The 26,299-nt window shown below is 42.7% G+C and overlaps 1 protein-coding gene across 1 annotated transcript in view; it reads left to right on the top strand.

Moving 5' to 3' along the window:
• PPDPFL (pancreatic progenitor cell differentiation and proliferation factor like) overlaps positions 1 to 13,503 on the top strand; it is a 185,949-nt gene extending 172,446 nt beyond the window's left edge. Inside the window, exons 2-6 of the mRNA XM_067712369.1 lie at positions 7,040 to 7,132; positions 8,303 to 8,380; positions 8,483 to 8,566; positions 8,886 to 8,953; positions 12,266 to 13,503. Coding sequence (XP_067568470.1) covers positions 7,040 to 7,132; positions 8,303 to 8,380; positions 8,483 to 8,566; positions 8,886 to 8,953; positions 12,266 to 12,295 — 353 coding nt within the window. The 3' untranslated portion in view covers positions 12,296 to 13,503. The remainder of the gene's footprint in view (positions 1 to 7,039; positions 7,133 to 8,302; positions 8,381 to 8,482; positions 8,567 to 8,885; positions 8,954 to 12,265) is intronic.
• Positions 13,504 to 26,299: the final 12,796 nt, after the last annotated feature.

Below are 26,299 nucleotides of genomic sequence, written 5' to 3'. Positions count from 1 at the left end.
AATTTAAAAAGAGCTCCTACAAATCAATAATGAAGGGCAAACAACCCAATTACAAAGGAGCAATACACTTGAACAGACACTTTCTTTTCAGAAAAGAAAGTATGGGGCCCATAAGCACAGGGAAAGGTGCTCAGCATCATCAATCATTAGGGAAATACAAATGCAAAGCATAATTGATACCATTTCACACCCAGTAGAATGGATAATATTAAAACCCCCGCCAATAACAAACACAAGGAAGTCAGCAGTTACTGGGCTCTCAGGTGTCGGAGAGAGTGTGAAATTTTACCTAGTTTAGAAAACTGGCTGCTTCTTATAAAGTCAAACACGTACCTATTCCATGACCTGGCAATTCCGCTCCTAAGTATTTAGCCAAGAGAAATGAAAACACTGATCTACAAAAAGACTTGTAAACGTGTGTTCTGAGCAACTTCACTCATAACAGCTCAAAACTGGAAACCCCGAAAAATCTGTCTACAGGAGAATGGACAAACACACTGTGATCAAATCACAGAAGGGAATGCTCCTTGGCAAGAAAAAGAATAAAGAATAATAAAGAAAAGAAATAAAAGAATAAACTAGTTATACATGCAACAAAGTGGATGCATAAAAAAAGTGCTGAGTGATAAAAGCCACACACAAGAGAATACTTTATGTATGTCTCCATTTATATGAAATTAAAAATTATATGAAATTAAAAACAGGTGTCGCTAGTCTGTGGCGATGTCATTCCGAGCAATGGCTGTTTTGGGAGGATAGGATCAATTTGGGATGAAGGAACTTCCTGGGGTGATGGAAATACTGTATGTCTGGTTGGAATGGTGCTGACACACGTGTATACATTTCCCCAAACTCGTCCATTATGCACTTAAGGTACGTGCGTTCCACTGTACATACATTTTACCTCAATACAAAGTAATGAAACTGAAAATAACAAAAACAATGAACATGCATCATTTGAACTTTCCCCAACTATAACTGTTAAAATTTAAAAACAGGTTTGAAAACATAATTATGTTCTTGAGCTTAGATTTGATTGGAGCAGAAGGTCTTCAAAATACCCTACAGGAGGGACAGGAAGGAAATGACTATTTCTTAGCATTTATGCACCAAGTACCGTGGTGGAACTTTTACATACACCATCACGAGTCATGTTTGCAGTAACCCAGGGCAGGTCCTTTGCTGACCCTCCACCCACAGATGAGAGGTAGCGTCATGATGAGGTCACCTGCCAGAGACCAGCCGGCCAATGAGGGAACATTGGAATTCCACCTCACACCCCATCTCCTTTCCACGACACCAACGCCAGCTCCTTCCTGCTCCAAATAAGCCACAGTTGTCGGAATCGCTGTGTTCCAAGAGAAACTCATTTCTGAGAAAAAATATGTGTCCTTACATCCCTCTAGAACTCCTTCCTTTCTCTCTCTTTGGACCACCGTGAAACATTAATCTACCCGATCTCCTTGCACAGATTTGGAGCCACGCTGAAGACGTTCGGGAGAAGCTAAGACCAGAACCTTCAACATAACTCACCATCATCATTCAAGAAGCAGGTGTCACGTGGATGCCAATGGATTCTCCCAGCTTTCCTCCTAATTTTCTAGGGCAGGTTCCTTTCGTCCAGTGTGTTCTTTGAATGTTGGTGCTGGTGTCACCTGTGTGCGTCTTTCCAGCCCTGGCTGGAGGCCCGTTACCCCGTCTCCTGCCGGTGCCCTGTGTGCTCCAGGCACCTCCATACAAATATGTTTAAAACTGAACTCATCGAATTTTCCTAAAATGAGATGGTTTCTTTGTGTTTTCTATTTGGGAAACATCTCGTCCTGTGAGCCATCCTCGGCTCTGTGGTCCGTTGGTTTCTGAGCCCCACAAACTTCACTCGTTAAAATGCTCATATTACTTCCCTCCTGAACACCCCCATCGCTGTTCTCATTTCCCTACCGAGCCCCCGCCAAGCCTCGCCCGGACCTCCGGGCACAGCCATCAGTGGCATCTGTACTGCAAACTCGTGGTTTCTGTTCTGAAGCCATTGACACATCCTCTTTCTTCCCACCTTTCTTTTACTTTGCTCCTCAAAAGCCACATCTGTAAAATTTTCTTCTACTGTGCTGTTGGCACAGAGCCCTTCGGCTGGATTTCTAAGTGTGGACAGAGCTTGCCCTGGGCTCAGCCCTCCACATCCTTTGCGCCTCTCTGCACACACGTCACCAGGTAACCCCAGGCAGGCTCTTGGTGTTAAGTACCGTCTTCCATGAGTGACATCCTGAACTAGCATCTCCAGCCCCAGCTCTGGCTCTGTCCTGAGCTCTGAATGGCTGTGTCCCTCTGCAGTCGATCGTGCAACAGGCATCTCAGAGTTGTCCGGATTAGAATCTGAGCACAGGTGTGACGGAGATTGGAGCACTTCATCCCCCTGGCTCCATACTTTACAGTTAGCATGTTGCTTCCAGTGGAACTTTCTAAAAAGTTACTTCAGCTACAAAGGTTTTGTCCTTTCATCACATGAGAAGGAGCTAGAAAAGAAAAACATTTTTATAATGTAATAAAGAGCCTTAAAGAAATCGCAGCCTCAGAAACCCCTTTATTCCAGGAAATTCCCTTCATGGGCTCCAGGGCGAGACACTCCCTCTGCATCTCCTCACACGATGAACCAAGGGTCTTCATCTTGAGCTTCCGTGAATGAGATGATCTCCACCCGTTGGACCATAAATAACCTTGGGGATATTCCTTCATCTCCTCACTGTGTCTCGTTGCACAGTCGGAGTAATGATGTCAACAGAACAGCTATTATTGCGGCTCCGTCAGAAATGGACACGGTCCCGAGGACAGTGTCTTTCACCTGCTTTGAGTTGCATGAAGGCGGTGCAGACTCTATTTCCTGTCTCACTTTGACCCCTACACTTGTCCTCCTGTTCCCGGATCCAGGTATATCCCATACTGCTGGGGGAAGGGAGAGAGGGCAGAGTAAAATAGAAGGAAAACGCTAACAACTTCGGCCCTAAATAAAGTGTGGATAAGGGTAGAGTGGTCACGAGGGAATGAGTCAGTGAGAGCAAAGGGGCCTTGACCAGAATTACGGAAACCTCAAAACATCTGCACACTTCCACTGGTAATCTGAAATGAGTGTGGATTCATGAAGGAGTCCAGAGTTTACCTTTGAGTTCAGTATTATAGATGCAAAACTAGAAGTTGTACCATAGATTGAAGCAATTCTGTTTTCAGCAAAAGTTTCACCAATATTTTCCCGAGATTGCAGGTAACACTACTGTTTTACAAACATTTACTATATAAGCACCTATAAGTCCACAACCTCTGCATGTTTTTGTGATTGAGGGCCTGCGTTTAAACACATACAGAAGTAATACTTTAGAAAAACACGCTGTGACTCACATAACATTAACCGCTTGCGCCTTTCCGTATTTAATTATTTATAAATTGCCTTGAACGACAGATCTTGATTACATAAAACATAAAACGCTGTTATAATGTCATGATGGATTTGCAATGCAAGTAAGTTTTCTATGGCTCCTGGCAACGGCTTGGGAAAGTTCTGCCAACAGTACTTTTTTTCTCCCCTTCCTTTCTGGTGATGAAATTCATCAAAATACTTTGCCTTCCTTGGCTGAAATTCAAAATCCACTTGAGCTTTGGATCATCTGATAAAAGTTAATACTTCATCTGAAAGTTCAACAGAGTTTATTCTCATAAGAGAAAAAAAAAACATATGAGAAGTGAAAAAACACCATATTTGGAAACTATATCCTCAATTAGGCATGAAGAGTGAAAAGTACAATAAAATAAATACCACTGTTAAAACTATTCTTTCTTTTTAGGTGTAATTCTCAGAGTTAAAATTTTTATTTCAAGTAAAGAATACACAGTCTAATACTTTCAACATGCTGTGTTCATTTGGACCCTTTGATAATTACTATGAGATGATTAAAATTGTATCTTTCGTCTCTACCTCTAAAGCTCATTGCTTCTCTGGTTTTAATTCTAAATAAGAAACTGTTTTGTCTGAGTTTAGTTGAAGGATCAGTGAAAAAATGACTGCAGTGTACGAAATTTTATGTCAGAAACTATGTATATTCTACTCCAGCAATAGCAGTGCCCAGATTTATGGGTAAAGATAAATCAAAATTGATATAATTCAGGATATCCAATTAAAGAGATAATTCATTCCATGTCTGAAATTAAAATTTTAGCGCTCAGCATACACTTTGTGTCTGGAATCTCACCTCACCTGGTAAGTTGTCTGAGTGATCTCGTGATGTAATTGATGAGACTGATGGTTTGAACAGGTGATGCTCAAGGCTTCCTTCTGCCCCAGAAATGTCCCCATGTGAGTCTCAGGGTCTGTTTCGCAGGGAATCCAGCCGAGGGCAGGGTGCCAGCAGGGCTGGGATCTCAGAGCTGGACCACCCTTCAGCTGGCCAGCAGCTGTCTGAACCCCGTCTTTGGTGATGGGTGGAGCGCCCGCATCACCTGGGAAACTCTTGCAGGTTGATATGGGCTGAACTGTGTTCTCCCAGAATGCACATGTTGAAGTTCTAACCCCCAGGGCCTCAGAGCGTGATTGCATTTGGGGACGGAGTCTTCAAAGAAGTAACTAGGTTCCAATGTTGTCTTTAGGATGGGGCCCTCATCCAACATGAATGAGTTCTTATAAGGGAGCAGATTAGGACACAGGCACACGTGGAGGAAGACCCTGGAGGAAGACACAGAGAGAAGCCATCTGTCTACAAACCAAGGAGAGAGGCCTCAGAAGAAACCAATGCTGCCCCCAGAACTGGGAGAAAATAAAGTATAAATTTCTATTGCTTAAGCCACCCTGTCTGTGGTGCTTTGTTACAGCAAGTCCAGCAGACTGAGACCTAGGGCAACTGTTACAGCCTCTACCTGTGAGGACCTGGTCGGGGGGCCGCGTGGAAGGTGAAGCTCTAGCATCCCTGGCAGTAGATTGTCGGACCTCGGAATGAGCTGACTGCAGCTGGATGTCATTCATATGTTGGGGAAACTCTGTGAAAGGAGGAGAGTGACTATTAACCAGTGTAAGTGGGATGGTAACAGGCAGCATGTGAAGGGTGTATCGTCTTCTGCAACCGCCAGGCAGAGGGAGCTGAGGTGGCCGGGGGTAGGACGCTGGTGGCCCCGGTCCACAGCCCTTCTCCAGCACCACTAGACTCCGATGCTGTGAACTGTAAGCTCATCCTTCAGGGACTCAGGTAGGTTTCTTTTCCCGGGAAAACTCACAGGAGGAAGGTGAGGGGAATGGAGGATGATTCCCACCACGGCCAGCACCCACGCAGACTGCGTGTCTTTGGGAAGCACCTGCTGCATGTGTTCATTTGCAGCTGTCGTTGTCAGAGGTGCCCAGTGTGTTTAATGTGGCATGTTCAATGGCCTGGATGTTACCGCGTGTTTGAGATCCCTGGCATGCCGTGTGCACACGCAGACATTTCATATTTCACGGCTGCAGCCGGGAATGAGGCAGAGGCGGTGGAGTCGCCCAGGTCTGCTCTCACGCTGCGCACTTGGTCAACCATCTGACAGCGCAGCATGGTAGGAAATCATCTACCAGCAAAACTCTCTTTCTTGCCACGAATTTCCATGCTCTACAGAGCAGCAATCGGATATCTATCTACTACTTCATCCATCGTCAATAAACCCAGGAGGAGTAATAGTGTCTCCCATGTGATAAATAGGTCACCTTTCAGAGAGGCTGCAATTGACTTTAATTAGTACTTACTCTTTCTTAAGCCTCCTTTTCTCTTCCCTTAGTGAGGCGTCCGTTAGGTTTGAAGGGTGTCCTCAGAGTAGGGCTCTCTTCTTGTTATGATCGAAGAGAAATGTTTGCATAACTTAATTCTAGGACAAAAGACTTAGTGAAAATGTGGATGGACCTCACTTTAATACTGAGCTATTGAAAAACGATGTGACTCAGAAAACAGTCGGGTAAAAATTAGTCTCGTTACGTCATGCTTATGGTGTGGAAATCTGAGCCCTGTTATAGCATTTTAATTATTAGCCAAGGATGTAATTCTCATTACCATGCACAGGAGGAATAATACATTATTTTTATCAGATTTTCAGAACACGAACTACTGTATGTGTCAGGTTTTGTACTGGGTGTTGCTAAAGGGGAAACGAATAGGGTACTCCCTGTCTTTGAGAAACTCGCATTCTAACAAATAACTCAATAAAGTGTGAGTGGTGTTACAATAGCAAGTTACAAAAACTAGTGTCAGGTGGGTAAAACCTTGGTGCCGCCAGCCAGGAGAGGGGCGTGGCATAGTGGCCAGGGGTGGTGCAGAGCTGGTGAGGAAAATGAGAGTTATCTCCCACTCACGTGTCTGTGACGGCATCCAGTCCCCCGCAGAGCCCGGCGGGGTGCTGTCCCCAGAGGGGCTACTACCCACCCCACCCCCATCAGACCAGCAGAGCCGAGGGCAGCGCCACATCCGGGCCCTGTCCTGCCGGGCCCAGGCCCACCTGGCAGGCTGGCACGGGCAAGGGGGGGGGCCGGCGTGCAGGGCTCCTGCGGCTCCGCCTGCGGTGGCCTGGTGCCCACCTGCGTGTGCTCGCAGCTCCGCTCTATGCCTTGCAGGCAGTTAACACCCCTTCCCCTGCCGGGCAGCTGGTCTGTCCCGGATCTCGGCCAGTCGGCCCTTCCACGGTGTGCCTTTTCTGAAGAAGCTTTAGAACTACGTTTACCGTAAAGAAAGGTTGGAGAAGGCAGGCGGGTGAGTGATTGTCACAGCTGTGTTCACACTTCTTCTCTGACCTTTAGTGTTTCAGGTGGAGCAAGCTGTAGGCGTTGTTATGGTACTTGGTTATGTATTTTTTTCTTGTCTTTGCAAAGCAATTGCATTTTTTGTTCATTGCAATGTATTTGCAATTTTGTATAAACTCTTTAATTCTCTTTATGAGATTTATTACGTGGTAAATTATGCTGCGTTACACACACACACACACACACACACACACTCATGGGAAAAGGAAAAGGAAATTTCAGCATTTCGTCACTGCCCCTGTTTTGCAGGCTGCTGGCCACCACCTCACTGGCCCTGCTCAGGGGACAATGGCATCAGTGCCTTCCATTGGATGCCTCTGGCCCCAAACCAGTATTATCGAAGTAAGTTGTACCAGCACCGGAGGGTACCCCCGGGGAATATGATCTGAGGAGATGTTTGTGGAATATTATTAACCTACGTATCATGTCCTGCTCCGAACTTAAGGGAGAAGAATGACAATTATTTGTGACAGTGAAGAAAACAGGAATAGACCTCATCAGAGACCGATCTGAATCAATGCGGTCAAGCCCCACTGCTTGCTTTAACTCTGTTATGTTGCGTCCATGAAACCACTGACACATAAATAAGTGACAATAAGCTTACACTTCATAATTATGTTTTAATTTCATGCACCTTGCATTTAATAGGATATGTTAAAAACGGAAAATTTCACATAAATAAAATACTCATTTCTTAGAAAAGAGGAGTCACGTGACTCTGCCTCAAAGATTTTCTCATTTCCATTTTCTGCTGTGGGTAATAGGTCAGCTTCTACCTGGCCAGTTTTTTTTTTTTTTATTTATCTATCCATCTGTGATTATTTATAGCTAAATAGAACATTGTAGCTTCTTAAAGAAACTTCAGAAATTTCATAAAATGAAACAATCATTTCAGAACCAAATTATCATTTAAGGGATGTATCCCAGCATGTAGAAAACTCTTATTTCAAGGGTTGTTTTTAGATAAGAGTTGGACACATTTATTGATTTATTCTTTTCACGGACCATAAATTTACATCCTTAGAAATTATTTTTATATCCTGATCTTTTAAAAGACTTACAGGTTTAAAATACAAGTATGATATGACAAATAAAATGTATATACCGTACAAATTAGTGTATATAATATACAAGAAATATTCCTAATATAGTACAATAATATTCATTCTTCATTTTGTGCTTCCTAAGATTTTGATAACATTTATAATATATTTTAAATTCTACATTTAATCTGTGGAGAGAGAGAGAGTTGTCCACCATGGAAAGAAATTTACTTTATGAATACAAATGTAATACGCATTATTCTGGAAGACTTTTAATAGGCTGGTAATTTAATCAGATTTTCAATTCATGAATTCATGATCAGGATTAAATGGTTTCAAACCATTTAATTCATATGTTGGGGAAACTCTGTGAAAGGAGGAGAGTGACTATTAACCAGTGTAAGCGTTTATATATAAAAATTTGTGTTTGTTGTTTACTTGCTTGTTTATTATCCTCTGTTTCCTACAGAATCCGGTGTTTCTTCAGGCACCTCTCTAACTGGCTCTGATTCTCTTCACTTCGTAGATGATGACAAATCCCAGCGAGGTATGTCGTTTATTTCTTATCAGCATCACCCTCATTATTTCCCATCGTTTTTCATCTCTCAAGTGTGTTTGATAAGGGAGTAATGTGAATTTTATTTCATAGGGTTACCTGAAGTGGCAGAATCCACCTGGTGGTTTAAATCCTTTTTCCAGTCTGAACAGGCAGAGAAGACCAGTTTGCTTGTGGGTAAGTTTTAGCCTTTTCTGATAAGGATGTTTCCTTTTCAGAATAGAACAATACGTGTCATAATTATCATGATAACCAATAAGGATAAAACCTAGTTGTCTCCTGGAAGGTAGTGAAGGCTTTGATATGAAGCGTACTTGAGGGTAAAGGTGGGGAAACAGTTTTTCCCTCCTTCTAGTTAAGCATCAGTCAGATCAGAGCACACTTTCTAATTCTATCTGTAGAGAAAAAACGGAAAACTCATATGCCGATTATTATCATGGTTTAGTGGGAATGGATCGGAGGCAAGGTTCTAAATTTGTTTTTCCAATACCTACAGGAACAACAATTATCTACTCCAATATAAGGAATCACAGCTCCTTGGGGAAATGGCTGATCCCAGGACAGGTAAGAAACAGTAAGAGACAAGCCTGGACTATTTCATGATGCCAAAAAGATAGAAATGCCCCTGAGATGATGGGGATGTGTCAAAATGACACAGGAATGAACTGGGTAAATCTGGGACTATTTCAGCAGTAAAATAATGATAATAATAGACAATTGCCTGTAGAATAAAATAAAGTCCATTTATCTATTTAGATATAAAAAATACTTGAATGAACAAATGAGAGAGAAAGAAAAGCTCTTTCTTGCAGCGGAATTCCAGTTTATAAACGTAGAAGGAATGATGGAGAATCGTTATATGACAAACACACCAGCAACAGTTGTTCCAGGCAAGAATTACCCCAGGGCTCTAAAATAAATGGGCACAAATGTGAGAAACAAGATATCACAGGCTCTCAGAGTATCTCCCCATTAAGTACCTAAGAATCACAAAGGGGAAAAATAGTACCTTTCTAACGGAAAAACTTGTCAGACGAGCCTCAACAAAAACAGAAAACAGTGAGCCAGTTGCTGGCTGTCCTAGACAATCCTGCTAGGTCCCACTGCTGGTCTGGACTGGGCTCTGGCCGCCAAGTACCAGCCAGAAGATGGAATTCGTGCGTTTGGACACAACACGTTTTGAACTACTCTGTCATACTGAATAGCACAGTTGTTATTCTAATGGTTTTTAAAAAGTGACTGTGTTGATTTTTACACCCTTTACTAATGACTAGCTACTAACTGGGGTAAAAAGAGTAAGTAACAATGCAGTCCATAGATTCTAATGTTAAAACATCAGTGTTTTGATACATTTTCCACAGAATCAACTAAAGAGGATACTTTGTAAAATCAAAGTAAGGCCAGTTGTTGAAAAGATGTATTCTTTACTCTATCAAGTATAGTGACTTGAATTATTTAGGTAAGTGTTTCATTTATTTTTCCGGTTTACCTCAATTGTAAAGGCAACTTACAAAGAAGCATTTCTCAGCTAATCACCTTTGACTTTGCAGTTCAGTGGGCATTGTTGTAATAGCTGACTCTTCTAGGCAAAGAATTACTGTTCTTTGTAATTCTATGTAACAGCTAATGGGTGTTCCAGCTGGCCAGCAGACCCCTCTCCTGGTCTTCTGACCTGATCCAGCAGATTCTCCTGGGGCTTTTTGTTTATTTGTTTATCCCCATTGGTATTTCCTGACCGCTGTTCCCTCCAGTATTCAGTTTAGGATATGTTAGGGAAAAATAAAACCAAGGGAACTCGGCTCTGTGTCCCTCCTTGCATCTGAGGACCCCAACCATTCCTCTCTTAGAGACTTCCGGTGCCTTTTCAATATATAATGTCAGGGGTTTTAGTTTTACTTACATCTGTTCCATCAGAAGTCTTTCTCTCTGTACTTTTGTCTTCAGAAATTTTCTACTTTTGCTTTTTATGTCTCCATATGAAGTTTGAAAATCTAGCCTTTTCCCCCTTATTTTTTCCAAAATGTTGTTGCTCTTCCATTGTGACTGCATAACTTTCAAGATTAACTTAGGGGGAACATCCATTCCTGTTGAATTAATTATTTCCCCCAAGATTAATGTGCTTTTCCACTGCTCGGGGCTTCATCTGCACCTCAGCTCTGTCTCAAAATTTTCCTCACATCGATCTGCATTTTGGGGGATGGTTGTGTTCCTAGATGTTTTATAATGTGTTTCCTTCCATCTCCGCCTCTCAATGCTTGTGTTTAGTGTGTTGCAGACTAATGATTTCTGTATATTAATTTTCTATCTAGGTATGTTATGAATTCTCTTGTCACTTATAATAGTATTTCAGTAGATTTTTTAAATTAACAATAAACAGTCATATAACCTGCAAATAAATTATTGTTTTACCTTCTACCTTCTGCTTTTTGTATCCCATTTCTTCCTCATGTCCCGTTGTGTCGGCTGGTATATCCAGAGCAGTGCCAAATAACACGACCTTTACAGCTGAACTGCACGAGCTGGGGAGAGGATCTTTCACACTGTGTCCTTGAAAACACACTGACTTGCAACACAAGAACCCTTGGAGTGGCGATCAGGAAGCTTGTTGGGCCTGTGACGGCCTGTGCCAAATGCTTTCTCACTAAGAGGGGAAAAAGCAAGAGACAGCCTTTCAGGAAAGCATGTCTGTATTTAATTGCTTTTTTAAAAGAAAAATGGATGCTAATGGTTTAAGTGCATTTCAAAATCCATGGAGTTAATTTTAATCCATGAGCGTATGACTCAGTTCATTTAATTATAAAATTGATCTATAATTTTCTTCTCTTGTGATATCATTTTGGAGTCCTAATGTTGGCCTTATGTCTTGTAAAGAATTTGCAATATTCTTTCTTTTTCTAAGTTCTGGAAAAGGTTAAAAGTGTTGGCATAATCTTTTCCCTAACGATTTGGTGTAATTATCCAGTACAACCACCAGAAAGTGGAGCTTTTCAGAAACCACGTGAGGTTGCCAGGGGGCAGCTCTCAGAACAGTTTCTGCATGTCTATCCTCACTTCATCATCCTTACCCAGTTCATACAGGTCATCACATTTATTTGCAGACAATTGATCAAAATAATCTCTTGGAATTCTTTTTTTCTTTTAAGTTAATTTATTTATATTTGGCTGCGTTGGGTCTTCGTTGCTGCGCGCGGGCTTTCTCTAGTTGCGGCGAGTAGGGGCTACTCTTTGTTGAGGTGTGCAAGCTTCTCATTGCGGTGGCTTCTCTTGTTGCGGAGCACGGGCTCTAGGTGCGCAGGCTTCAGTAGTTGTGGCTCGTGGGCTCTAGAGCGCAGGCTTAGTAGTTGTGGCGCACAGGCTCCGTGGCATGTGGGATCTTCCCAGAACAGGGCTCGAACTCCTGTCCCCTGCACTGGCAGGTGGGTTTTAACCACTGCGCCACCAGGGAAGCCCTCTTGGAATTCTTTTAATTTGCAGGGCTGTCATACTCTCTCCATCATAATATGCCTTATTTTTAAGTATTTTATCCTTGTTTTCTTCACTGGATGGTAGATATTTGTATATTTTGTTGTTTATCACAAATAACCAGCTTGCATTAGGATTTTTAGTCCTACCCTTTCTATGATGATCTTGAATTCAGAAATATTTTCACTCGTATTAATTATTGTTTTGATTTCCTTGTATTTATTTTGTTGTTCTGTTATTTTAAAAAATTCTTCTGTTGGCACTTAGCTTATTTATTTTCATTCCATAAGAAAATTTTAAATATGGTGAGTATTTTTTAAAACTAAATAAATTTATTTATTTATTTATGCCTGCATTGGGTCTTCTTTGCTGTGAGCAACAGTGTAACGTATTGCTTTCATTTTTCTCTTGCAGCATAAACGTTACCACAAGTTTGGCAGCTAAAGCAACACAAACTCAGGACGTCCCAGTTTTCTGGGGCAGGGGTCTCGGCAGCAGGTCCAGTGTCAGGGTCTCACAGGTGGGCCGTCCGCACTTCTGGAATCCTCCAAGCTAATGGAGGCGCTTGGCAGAACTAGGCTTCTGTGGCTACAGGACGGCGGGGCCCCGTCCTGAAGCCACCTGTAGGCTGCGGCTCCATTTCCTGGTCCCTGGCTCCTGACAGCCCGTGAGCCTCACTCGCCTTGGGCCCCATGCTCCGCGCCCCGGGCGAGCGGACACAAGAGTCCTCACTCAGTCCCGCCCTCATCACAACAAGGCCCTGGTCCCGGCTCTCTGAGGCTCTTTCCCACCAGCTGGGGACGCGTGTCCCGTTGAGAAAGGCGCTTGATGACCAAAGGCTGGATGACGTGGGTGACTGATAAACCTTTTCCTACCCTCGTGGTGGCTGATGGGGGCTCATCCTACTGGTCCAGGTGGTGGCAGAGGGCGCCGTTAGCAGGTTCCTGAGTCAATGACCACTGCTGGTTTTCTCTGATCCTGCTTTGGCAGCGGACAGGCTCTGCCGTCTAAAGTGGTTTGTGCCTTGAGCGGGCGGTGCTGCGTTGGTCCAGCCCTTCCAAACCCCTATCGTGGCTTTAGCCCACTTATGTTGGGGGTTCAGTAATTCGCTGGGATTTAGGGACAGAAGAATGGAACCAGGACCCTCCTCCAAGAAGCCCTGAGTCACGTCTCCTGGTCTAGGACTGTCTGTGTGTCTGTGATGCTTGATTTCACGTGCAATTTGACTGGGATGTGGAGTAGTTTGCGGTTACCCGTTATTTGGTCAAACATTATTCTGGCTTATCTGTGAGGGTGTTTCTGGATGAGATGAACATTTTAATTGATAGACTGAGTAAAGCATTTGCCTCTCCCCCATGTGTGTGGCCTCACCTAACACACTGAGGGCCTGAGTGGAACAGAGGACCGAGGAAGAAAGAATCCTCTCCCCTCCTGCCCTGACCTCAGACGCTGGTCTTTTCCTGCCTTCAGACTCTGACTCACATGGGAATGTACGCCGTGGCCTCTGGGGCCTCCAGCCGACCCACCTGCAGGTCCTGGGACTTCTCAGCCTCCATATTCAGGGGGCCAGTTCCTTATTATAAGGAAATAGATGTTAAAAATCCTTTGCTGCTTCTTTTTTTTTTTTTTTTGCTGCGTTGGGTCTTAGCTGAGACACGCAGGATGTTCGTTGAGGCATGTAGGATCTTTCCATTGCGGTCCATGGGCTCCTCTGTAGTTGCAGCACGTGGGCTCAGTAGTTGTGGCGCGCAGGCTTTGTTGCCCCTCAGCATGCAGGATCTTAGTTCCCTGACCAGGGATCGAGCCCATGTCCCCTGCATTGGAAGGTGGATTCTCTACCTCTGGACCAACAGGGAAGTCCCATAAGTCCTTTGCTTCTGTTTCTCTGCGGAGCTCTGACCAGTACAGGACTCTCAGCAGGCTCAGGGGAAAACTCTTACCGTGTGACCAGCTGCTTGTGTGTCTTAACCGGGTGTTGGCCCATCCACACAGTGAGCAGGGGACAGACTACGCTCGGTACTGGGGGTGGCTTGTGAAAGAGCAGTCTTGCTGGGACCCTAAATGCTTCTGCAGTGGCCTGTGCCTGGGTCCTGACCCTCAGGGTTACAGGGTCACAGAAACACCCTTGGCATCCTGTGGTGCGGCAAAGGGGTTCATTCAAGACTGACTCAAGCCCAGGGTCCTTTAACCCTATAAAGTACCCACTGCCTTTGGGGACACGTCTAACCTTGACAACACTCATTTGAGGTTCTTGTTGAGTAGAGAGAAATCCTCCTGAAATATACGAATAACAACAACAACCGAAAAATTTAAAAGAGGGAAGAAAGAACAATGAAAGAAGGGAAGACACCTGGGTTCAGCAAGGAAAGCAAAATACTGAAACAGGTCCACATTTTGACTCAGTTAAAAACACAAAACTTATTAAAAGTCTTTGCTGAAAAGATCAAAAGCCTCTTCCGGGCTCCTGCGCCCCGCCCCCCGTGACGCCGATTCTGAATGAGATTTAATACGTGGTCCGATGCATCCAGCCTTCTTTCTGGGTCCACTTCAGTGCTCAGACGTACGGCGCTCCCTATACCTTTAGGAGAGCTCCTGAACATAAAGTAGAAGGCAAAGAGGATGCTCGTCTTAACCGTCGGGACTATCCCCGCGGCTATGACACGCACGCCCCTGAAATCCCCCGCAGTGGGCGTGGATGCTCCCATGCAGTGAGTAATGAATAAAAATTAAACTAAGCCTTTGGCTGGAAAGAACACAGGCGCCTTACAGCGGCGCACCGTAACCTCAGCACTGCAGCCCCTTGGGAAGGCCTCAAACACAGTGTTACTGAACTACTGACTCGGGTCCATCAGCGAGGGAAGATGTTCTGCTCTCACTGCCTCTCTCAGCCTCCCAGAGGCAGCCGCCTTCACCACTGAGCACACACCCGCGTGGTACCCACGGGAGCCCCCAGCTGGCACCGTGTTGCAGCAAGGTCCTACCTGCATCCACTGTTCAGACAACCAAATAAGAGGAGCTCATTGTCACTGTAAAGTGCCCTTTGTAACAGATATTTGTTTTTTTATTTCCAATCCTGAATTCAACCACTTATTTTATTAAGGTTACAATGCCTGTAGTTTTGTTTGTTTTCATTTGTTTGGAATGTTTTTTGTGCAAAACTTTTTGAGTTTCTTTGTTTTATGGTTATTGCTTATCTACCACTTAAAGGTAGATTTTACTTTGAATTCCAATTTGTCTTTTAGCATATGAGCTTAGCCCATTTACTTTTTTTTTTTTCTTTGCGGTACGCGGGCCTCTCACTGCTACGGCCTCTCCCACTGCGGAGCACAGGGTCCAGACGCGCAGGCTCAGCGGCCACGGCTCACAGGCCCAGCCGCTCCGCGGCATGTGGGATCTTCCCGGACCGGGGCACGAACCTGTGTCCCCCGCATTGGCAGGCGGACACTACGCCACCGGGGAATCCCTACATTTGTTTATATACAGTAGATAGTTCGATGTTATTTCTTAGCTCACATGTGGGGCTGTGACTCCTACTTTCATAGATTTTAAAATAAACTTTACATCAGTGGCTCCCTGGATTTTCTTCTGTAAAATTCTGCTCTGTATCACTCCTTGCTCTAACGGCTAGCTAAGGCAATCGCAACTTTCACTGATGCTGTTTAGACGATACCTATTTGCTTTCTACTCTATACAATGATGGAACTCATATAAATCTTCCTTAGTTAAAACCCGTGGGGCCACATGTTCAGAATTCGGCATTTTTAGAATTTTAGATGATGGCATAATGCTTACCTATGCATTGTATGCCAACATACAGACCTGAGCATGTTAATATTACAGCACGATCACACAGTGCAGGAAAAATGAGATTATAAATAGCATCCCATTCAGATCAAGTTCTGAACTGAATGATTATCTAAGTAAGTTAGTATCTTGAGAATCAGGAATTAAGAATTTCAGAAAAAGGATTGTAGACCTCTGTACAATATCTTCTTCTGTTCTTCCCACCAAATGTATTTAACTGATTATGCTATTTTTCTTTGGTTTATCTTTATAATGTCAAATATACCTATATTTCTACCGTAGGCTTAGCAGCGTTTAACTATATCTCTGTCAGTCAGCTATTTTTAAACATTGAGAAAACGAGAGCTATACAGAAACTCCTACATTCTTTCTCTTTCCAATTTTAGCCATTTTATATCATTTCTACATGGCTAAGATTACAATTCTTACATTTTTTTTTTCTGTAACCATAATTACCATATTTATTTCAGACTTTAGTCAAACAATTCGCATACTCAATCCTCAATGCTGGAATTTTGCCCTAATAACTTAATTCACTAATTGGTTGGCTGAGTTTCGTTCTCTGATAGTTTCCTGAAGATTGACTTGTAGGAAAAATGCTCCCTGGGCACTCGCACGCTTGTTTGTAACTCCGCCATCGCACTTCCACTATCGTTTGGCTGTGCTTGGAATTCTTGGACCATTTTCCTTTCCCTGAGGACTCTGGCCATTGCTCTGAGGTGGCCTAGGCTTGAAGAATGTATGTATAGCTGAATCCTGCCTGTCTCTTTCTTTATAGGAAGGGTAACATTTTATGTAACTGTTCAAATTACTGTTTTTAAGTAAATTCATGAAGATATTTTTACAGTTGTTGTTTTGTGTCATTTTACCCTCCTACATACACAGGGTTTATTTTAAATGTAAAGATTCCGGTAGTTCTTTACATCTGGAGATTGTTTTCTCCTGGCTTATGAAATCGTGCTTTTGTTTCATTGTTCTAGTTCTTTCCTTGGACACACATGGGTATTTGAGTTTCATTTTCCCCATTATTTTCATATTTTCTCATAAGACTTTTCCAAGATCAAAATATAACTTATATACCGTAAAATTCTTCCCTTTTAAATTGTACAGTGAATTTTAGTATATTGACAAAGTTGTGTGACCATCACCACTCCCTAGTTCTAATCTCGTCACCCCCAAAATAAACCCCATACACGTTAGCACTCATCTCTCCTCACCCCGTCCACCCAGACCTTGGTATCTACAAATCTACCCTCTGTCTTGATAGATTTGCTTATTGGGGACATTATAAATGAGGAATACAATATATGAACTTTTGTGTCTAGCTTCTTTTACTTATCATAATGCTTTAAAGATTCTTCTGTATGGTTAGATGTATTTGTACTTTCTTCCTTTTTATGGCTGAATGTTACTCTATTTATGGATGGACATACCAGTTTGTTTATTCATTCATTTGGGCTGTTTGCACTTTTTGATTATGAAAACACTACTATGAACATGCATGTACACATTTTTGTGCAAACATATGTTTTCATTTCTCTTGATCACATACCTAGGAATAGAATTGCTGGATCATGTGATAACCCTATGTGAAGTGGTATCTCATTATAATTTTGATTTGCATTTCCCTAAAGACTAATGATGTCAACCATCTATTCACATGCTTATTGGCCATTTTTGTATTGTTTTTGGAGAAATTTCTATTTAAATTCTTTACACACTTTTAATCGGGTTGTCTTTTTTTTATTGCTGAGTCGTAGCGTCCTTTATATATTTTGGTTACTAAGATTTGCAAATATATTCTCCCATTCTGTAGGTTGTCTTTTTACTTTGTTGATAATATCCTTTGAAGCACAAAAGTTTTATGTTAATAAAGTCCAATTTATCTTTAAAATGCTTTCTTGTTGCTAGTGGTTTTGGTGTCACGTGTAAGAGATCATTGCATGATGAAGATTTATACCTGTGCTTCTTCTAAGAGCTGTGTGTCTTCTCAGGTCTTTCCTGGGCATGTGCTCTCATACACACAGCCTTCTAGCCTCCCAGGGACATAGCAAAGCTTTTCAAACATCTATAAACCCCTCTTTCCCCAGCTTTTCCTTTTAAGCTTTTTGGTGTTACTCTATTTTTCCCCCAACTATTATTCCCTGCCTCTGGTAGCTGCAATATTAAACAATGGCTTCTGATTCTTTTTGTCAAACAACTCCAAGGAAACTACTTCACACTGGGTGACGTCCTGCAGGGCAAGCTCTGAATCAGATCAACAGCCTTGGAAGTAGGGTCCTCCAGAGAACCAACAGACAATTAAAATAATCCCAATTCTTTGGAAATTCAGCTTTGAAGGAGCTCAAAGTCTGTTGTATCTTCTCTCGTCACTGCAAGGCTGACGGTTTTCCCCATGATGGCAGGTGTTTTCAAGGCTCGTACGGAACCTGGGAGAGGAATATGGGAATAAACTTCCACAAGTTCACATTCTTACCAATATTCAGTCTTTCTTTAAAAAAAATAAATGTTCTAGAGTGTTGCAAGCCTTTGGTTAATTTCCAAAGTTCTGAAAAAGTTGATTGGACCACTTTTGTGATTTTCCCATTGCTTTCACGAAAGTGAGTATTTTTGGAACTCCCTCATCTGCCATTTTCACTGGCCTCACTTCGTACGTTGTTCCATGTAATGCTTGTTGCCATTTCATTTGCTTGTTTCTCTTTTTCTTCCCCTCCATGTTTTTTGCTGTTTTTGTCATTTTTACTCTCCTTTAAGCTGTAACTAATTTGGTCTTGATTACCATCATGATTTTAATTTTTCCTTTCACCTGTGTTGATTTTGTTTCCTCTCTTTTGTTAAATCTCTTAGCATCCTCAGCTCTTTTATCTGCTTTATCATGCTGCTATGGAGGACATATTTTCTTTTCTTTCTTTTTCCTTTCCTTTCCTCTTTCTTCTTTCTTTCACTTTTATTCATGTCAATAGATTTGGTCAAAATTTTCATCTGCTCTTTGGTGACATTGTTGCCGTTGTTGTATGCTCTTAGACTACAATTTGTTTACAATACTCCTTTATTTCTTGTAGAAGATTTCAGATATTCTGAGCTTGTTCCTTTATATATTCTTACTCACTTTTGAACAAATTATTTCTAAACAAGTTTTTTTGGTTCATTTTTGGGGGCTTTTGGGCAAGAGCTTCATGTGTGAATTGTGTGCTCTGGACAAACAGGAATTCTCCTTTATTCACCAGGTTTCGGATACGTGCGTGAGTCCTTAAAGCCATATTCTCCAACTTAAAATTCTCCCTGCAGCGCTGTTTGCGATACAAAGTATCTCTCCTCCACCCATGTTGTACCAACATATTGTTCTTTCAAAATATGGCCTTTCCAGGCGATCTTTCCTTTGTCTGTCTCTGCTTTTTGAGACTCTGCACTAAAGATCAGGGACCTAATCCTTAACAGCCTCACGTCTATGACAGTTATTATTACAGTCAACATTTGCTGGTCTTGGACCCCAGGCTGCAACATTTCCCAGGCACAGAGGTGATCAGTTGACTTTTTCTGAAATTCCTGGCACTCCTCTGAGTGTCTCCATGCACTTCTATTTCATCTTCACTAGTTTTTACTTTTTACCTTTCTTTCCTCGTTTTTTGTGGTCCCTGTGTTGAAAAGTCTCTTAATTTTACTGGAGACTGCTTATTCAGTTCTGTTGTTTCTCTGTCCTGTTTACCTTAGACAAATTCTGGGAGGACTATTGTAAGAGCATGACGTCATGTTGCCACATTAAAACTGGCATTTCCATTCCCAGCTCATCTTAACTTCATATACAACTGGAACAAGGATAATTAATTTTAGAATTTGCAATAAACATATGCATTTGCAATAAATATATGCATTTGCAATAAACATATGCAATATCATCACACTAGAATGCATGCTTAGAATACGGTTCACCACAGGGTTAATTAATTGGAATTATCGGCTTAAAATATTTTGCTAGGTCCCTTAGGACCAATGATAATTATTTATATAACATCTTTTCCAGGATAGAAGTTAAGGTTGCAATTAGACATTAAGTGGTTTACATGAAGACAAAACATATAAATCTAAGCTTATAGCACAGTTTGGCTCTGAATTTATAAATCTATAAATTCAGAATGCAGGGGTTGAATTTTCACCTTTAACACAATCTACGTAACTTGGAAGAATTTTCTGAACTTTGTATCTCACTTCTCTAATCTTCAGGATAGGAGTAATTAAAAACAAACACCAAAATTATCTTTTGGGTTTATTGTAATGATGTAATGAAATAGTGTACGCAAAGCTTCCAACACAGTGGCTGGCATGAAATAAATACTTCATGCATGTTAGTTGACTTATAGTTAGCTATTTTAATATACGTAGAACATACATCATAAGAGCATGCTCTAACCAAGTGGATTAATTAGCTAAAGAGAATTTTAGGTATGGAGTTTTCTATTTTTTTAATGGAAATATTTTTTAAATGTCATAAAATATTCTGAATATTTGAAGGAAGGCAATAGTGCTTTATTTCTTGCAGAGGCCTTGCTCATACATCCTTTGATCTCCATAGCAACCCAATGAGGTACGCAGATCAGATGGGAAGAGAAACAGTAGGAATACTAATATATTTCCCCATTTCTCTGTATGAAGCAGCTTGTGCTGACGAGCCCTTACTAACAGCACCTGAAGCTGGAGTCAATGTGGTGAAGAGGAGAATATATTTGCTTTGGAGGCAGACAGACCCAGACCTGGAATTTTCAGTCGTAGCTATGAGACCTTCAGCAGGTTCCCTGACACTTCTCCAGTGGTAACAAGACCATCTCATCCCAAAGGTTGTTCTGGAGACTGAGAAAACTACCAGTTACTTCCCCTTATTCCTCTGTGTTTTGGGCTGTTGATGGTTCCAAGGCAAACACATTTAAGTGATAATGTTCTTTAGTGCCCCTAAGACTAGAGAAGCCATAGCTGAAGTGATTAGATGGATGGTGTCAGAGAATGTTAAGAGTAGTTCAGTACTTTTTAAATGTTATTGGTAATGCAGCCTGGGAGCTTCCTGAAGGGTGTTCACTGTTTCATGCCACTCTCAAGAGCTGGGAGGTGTCTAGTGAATGCTGTGGAATTAATACACTTGTGTGTAAGGGCCAAGGTTCGCTCAAGGTCATGACTAGGTTGAGGAAGCACAACTCCCAGGTGCTTCTACGTAGACGTTGAGTCTGGTGGGTGGTGGGTTTCACCTTGGAATAGCTGTTGGTTACTTCTGTGTGGGCGCGGGGAGGAAGGAGGGATTTCCTGGGCTTGTTTCCTATGGCTCTCTGACTAATTACTGCAAACTGGTGGTTTAAAACAACACAGACATAGGGCTTCCCTGGTGGCGCAGTGGTTGAGGGTCCACCTGCCGATGCAGGGGACACGGGTTCGTGCCCCGGTCCGGGAAGATCCCATGTGCCGCGGAGCAGCTGGGCCCGTGAGCCATGGCTGCTGAGCCTGCGTGTCCAGAGCCTGTGCTCCGCAACGGGAGAGGCCACAGCAGTGAGAGGCCCGTGTACCGCAAAAATAAAAAAAAAAAACTACCACAGACTTATACACTTATGGTTCTAGGGGTCAGAGGTCCAGAGCTAAACTCAAGAGGCTGGCAGGACTGTATTCCTTCTGGAGGCTCTGGGGAAGAATGGCTTCCTTGCCCTTTCAGCTCCTAGAGGTGCCCCCGTGCCTCAGCCCTGGCCACCTTTCCCTGTGTCCAGACACAGCAGCAACGTGTTGAGGACTCACTAGGTGTCATCTGCTCTCCCTCTCTGCATTCCGCTTCCAAGCGCCAGGACCCTTGTGATCACATTAGAACCACGCGAACAATCCAGGACATTTTCCCATCTCCAGGTATTTAACTGAATCATATCTGCAAGGTCTCTTTCTGCCAATAAAGTCGCCTATTTTCAGGTCCCAGGGACCAGGATGTGAAGATCTTTAGGGGTCATCATCCTGCCTACCACAGAGCTTGCAGGCAAAGATGAATTACCTTAGAACACAGTCTGGGAGCAAGGTTAGGGCACTTTTGGCTCAACGGCAGGTACGGCCAGCTGCCTCCCCCTGCTTCTGGGAGACCCTCATTTATTTTCCTCCAAACAAAAGCTGCCGTGGTCAAGCTCTGAACCTCCTCATACACTTAAGAGTCTGTGCTGCTGACACCCCTCACGTGCCAATGCATTTCTTCCAGCGGCCCAGGTTTAGCAAGTGGTTTATTCTTAAAGGGAGTTTAAAGGCAGTTGGAAGCAATTACCTCCTTGCAGTACTTTTCAGGAATATAATATCTTGAAAAAAAAGAGGGGAGGGGTGGTTCTAGGGAAAAGAACGGTCTTTTAGGGCAGAGTCCTCTGTGGCGCGGTCTACCTTACTGTAACAAGCGTCTCTCACCGAGTTCTGGATGGCTTGTCAATCGCCCTGTAAATTCAGCACCTTGCAGACTGCCAATCCCCAACGGAACACTGTCAATCAAGACAAGCGTGCCAGCTGCGCTTCTGCATATGCCTCCTTCTCAGGTTGGCGCTTCCCGGTGATTAAACATGGTCAGAGCTGAGGATCTCTCAGCACTGAGCGTTCCAGTAACCGGGTAGGAAGCAAGCGCTTTCAGGATTCCTGGGAGAGTCTAAGACCCGGCATCAGCTTCTCTGCATGAAAACTGTCCAGAGCACGCGGTTAAAGTACAATGTTTTCCTTTCTGTGCATCTGCCTTAGACCCTTGCAACCTCCTTCCTACTCGTATTTCATTTCGTATGTATGTAGCATCCACGTATGTATATGTGTATTTCACTGAGTCTGCTCAGACCTGCTCACACACACGCGCGCGCACACACACACACACACACACACACACAGCCATTCTCTCTCTCTTTAAAAAGCAGTGTTTTTAAGGTCTCACTCCTTTTGCTTTACATCATAAAAAACAAGGTCAGGTTCAAGTTCCTGTGGAATGAAGCGTTTCTTTTCCCCTTACGTCAGGATCAACTCGAAGAATTCAAGGAGATTGGAGCTTAAGGCAGTTAGTCTGGGTGCACATAGTAAATTCTCCATGAGGCTAGTAATCGTGTTTGTTTGTTTAGCGTCAGAGAGTAAAGGAGTCAAGAGAAAACCAAACTGCTTTCCAGCGAGTAAGTTAACCCGACGGTTCTGCTTAATCTATCAAGGAAGACAGACTGTGTTACTCTGACCTGTTGCTTCTTTTTGCCAAAATGAGTTAACAATCCAATTACAAGTCATCTGAAGTCAGTTTAAATGTGCTTTGCAAATGAGGTCAACACACTTTCAGTTTTGGGGGTGTTACAGGTACTCATTACGTCCAGACGGCTTTGGACTATATCAACTGCTAAGCTGTTTTATCTTAACCAGCCTTAAAATGATTAAAAGGAAATTTTCAAGGAATCTAAGAAAACCAAACTAAAAAAACAGAGCGTAAAATGGTGGTTACAGGGAGTTGTTGCTGGGGCAAGAGGAGAGATGCTTTTAGGAGGACAAACTTGCAATGGGTGGTAAGTAAGCCCTAGACATCTATGCCCAGCATAGCGAATACAGACAGCAGTGCTGTATTAGAATCATCAGACTTGCCAAGAGAATTGACCTTCATTGTTCCCACCACAAAAGAACTGATAATTATGTAACTTGATAGAAGTACTAATTACCGATACAGTGGTAATCATACTATTATATATCTATCAAATCAACATGGTGTGCACCTTAAACTTACCCAACATTTTACGTCAAATGTATTTCAATAAAAAACAAATTGAAAGAATGTCAAGTCATTTTTTCAATTTTTCCTTCCTTCCAGCAGAATTTATTTCCCTTTTTATAAAAACCTGAAAATTCCCCTTATGTCTTTTCTTTCCCTTTTTTTCTTCATTCCTTCCTCCCTCCCTTTCTTTCTTTCTCTCCTTCTCTCTTCCTTTCTTCCTTCCTTCCTTTCTTTCTACCTTCCTTCCTTCCTTTCTTTCTCTCTCTCTCTCTTCCCCTCCCTCCTTCCATCCCTCCCTCCCTCCCTCCTTCCCTCTCTTTCTTTCTTTACCACCTACTCTAAGACGTGCACTGTATTAGCTTCTGAGAATAGAGAACTGAAGATACAACTTCAGGCTTTCAGGAGCTCCTATTCCAACTCTCAGTGGAGACAAATGTCGAAAAGCTAACTCAGGCTATGGTGGTTAATTTTACATGTGAACTTGACAGGATCGCAGATATTTGGCTAAACGGTATTTCTGAGTGTGTCTGTGTCCTGGATGAAATTGGCATTTGCATGGGTGGGCTAAGTAAAAGTTTGCCTTCTCAGCGAGGGTGGGCCTCGTCCAATCTGCTGAAGGCCCAAGTGGAACGAAAAGACAGAGGAAGGGAGAATGCGGCCTTTACTTACTGACTGTGAAGCTGCCATTGGTGCCCCTGGATTCCAGGCCTTTGGACTCAAAATGAATTACACTCTGGCTTTCCTGGGCCACCAGCTTGCAGAAAGCAGACTGTGGGACTGCTTACCCTCCTTAATTGCAAGAGCCAGTTCCTTATAATAAACCTCTTCACAGTCAATCAATCCATCCATCCATCCATCTATCTATCTATCCTAGAGCAGTAGGAATAAATCAAAGACCCTCCTTGAGTTTTAACCTGCACAGAACATCTTCTCATGCTGTCTTCACATCTCAGGTCTTGCTTCTCAGTGTAGAGGCTTGGCCTCTTCTGTTTCCTCCTCTGAGGGAAGCCATTCTTCAGTCTGTCCCCACCCGCCTGTTCTTTACACCTGTTCCCATGGGTCCACCCCCTCTGTCTGGACTCTGTAATCTGAGCAGCACTTTTCCAAACTTCTCTGGGACAAGACAGTTGACGGAGGGCTTTGACCTTCCGAACGAGGTCCCAGTGGGATGCTTCTGTCAACAGGAGGGGACACACCACTTCCTTAGCTCCTGGCAGGGAATAAATGGAGTAAATGCATTCACACATGTTCCCTACATGCCAGTCTGAGTATCGTTGCTGATCTGCAGACACAGGACAGTTCACACACAGATTATTAAAGGAAAAATTTCCTGAACAATCTTCAGAGATTCCAAGGCTCTATGTATAAAATAAGCAACAAAGACCTACTGTATAGCACAGGGAACTATATTCAATATCTTATAATGGAAAAGAAACTGAAAAATCACTTTGCTGTACACCTGAAACTAACACAACATTGTAAAGAAGCTATTCTTCCATTTAAAACGTATATGAAAAAGTATTTTCATTCAGTATAACACTTGCTACTCCTTTCTTGCTTCCAGACAAGGGCCTGAACCACTTGGCTGCGTGAGAAACAAGACCTAAAACGTTCCTTTGTGAACTAATTAAAGCACCTCTGCTTGGGGAGCATCTTTAATTTCACAAAGACCCAGTAGAAGCTCAGAAAGTTCAGTTTTTCCTGAGGTGGGAGCCCGCCCACCTTCTCTATCAGGTTATGTCATTTTCATTTCTTCCCCTCTCTAGGCCGGAGGATTTGGAAGCTGAAAGGGTTAATAATAGCACTGGCCAGGTTCAACCTCCAGAAGCCAGGGAGAGGAGGTGGTGAAATGGTGATTTTCTTTATTTTAATGTAATTGAAACATTTGATGTTACTAGTTTGTTTGAACTTTTCCAGACCGTTCACAAATAAACACTTTTTCTTTGGTAATGAATCTTGGAATAATTATATATTTCATCACTGTTACACATTGCACACGGTGGGGTACCGCTTTTACAGGATATAATGTGAAGGATGACTCCTGGAGTTCCTGCATGTACTATATTATGTAATCATTTATTTAAACATATTCATGCAGTTAAAAATGTATATTTAAAACATAAATAAGTACCAGTGGCAACATTCCTGGGGATGTTTGTTTGGCATTAACATTTAATAGTCTTCGGGGTTTTATTCCAGGTTTTTCTGTTTACTCTGATTTGTTTGTGTGCCAAAACTCCAAATAGTTCATAAAAGCATTGATCATGGGCCCTACTTCGGCTGTTTTCAATATTTTAAAAATTACAGAGTATGCTCAAGCCAAAAGCTCATTTGATATCTAGAGTTTGTATATTGCCAAAAATAACAGCAGATATGATCAGCTAGGTTGGAGAAGCTCTGGAAAAGATGAAGCCACCAAGCACAGATGAATCGTTAAGGGCAGTTTACGATACAAGACTGTGTGATACCACAAGTTTTTAAAAATGGACGTAAGGGCACGGAGCACCGGGCAGAAGCTGTGTTCTGTTAACTTTCGTTAGGATGTTGCACTAGTCCTTGAACTTTTCGGGTCCACATTCCCCATTTGGTAAAAGGCAGAGTTCACGTTTTAATCTCCAGTGTCTCTTTTATTCTTAGCTTCTCAGGGTCGTGGGTAGCTCTCCTGGGTGGGGAGCTTTGTGGAGATAGCCTGGAGTAGCACATGGGAGCAGGGGCAGGGGGACCCTCTCTCTGGGAAAAACCGGGATGGAGAAAGGGGTTAGGGAGGAAGGGTTGTAGATGCAAAGGAGTGGACGTGTTAGGAGTCAAAGCATTGACCAGACATGGGCAGAAGTATACAGGGAGAGAAGGGACACAGTAACTGAAATCCATTTCTGAGGTAGGAATTAAATAAGAAGAGACATGAAGGAATCAGTGTACAA

This window comes from Pseudorca crassidens, chromosome 17, assembly GCF_039906515.1.
Source record: "Pseudorca crassidens isolate mPseCra1 chromosome 17, mPseCra1.hap1, whole genome shotgun sequence".
In the NCBI taxonomy this organism is placed as follows: Eukaryota; Metazoa; Chordata; class Mammalia; order Artiodactyla; family Delphinidae; genus Pseudorca; species Pseudorca crassidens.
This window is presented reverse-complemented; position numbering and strand designations above follow the sequence as displayed.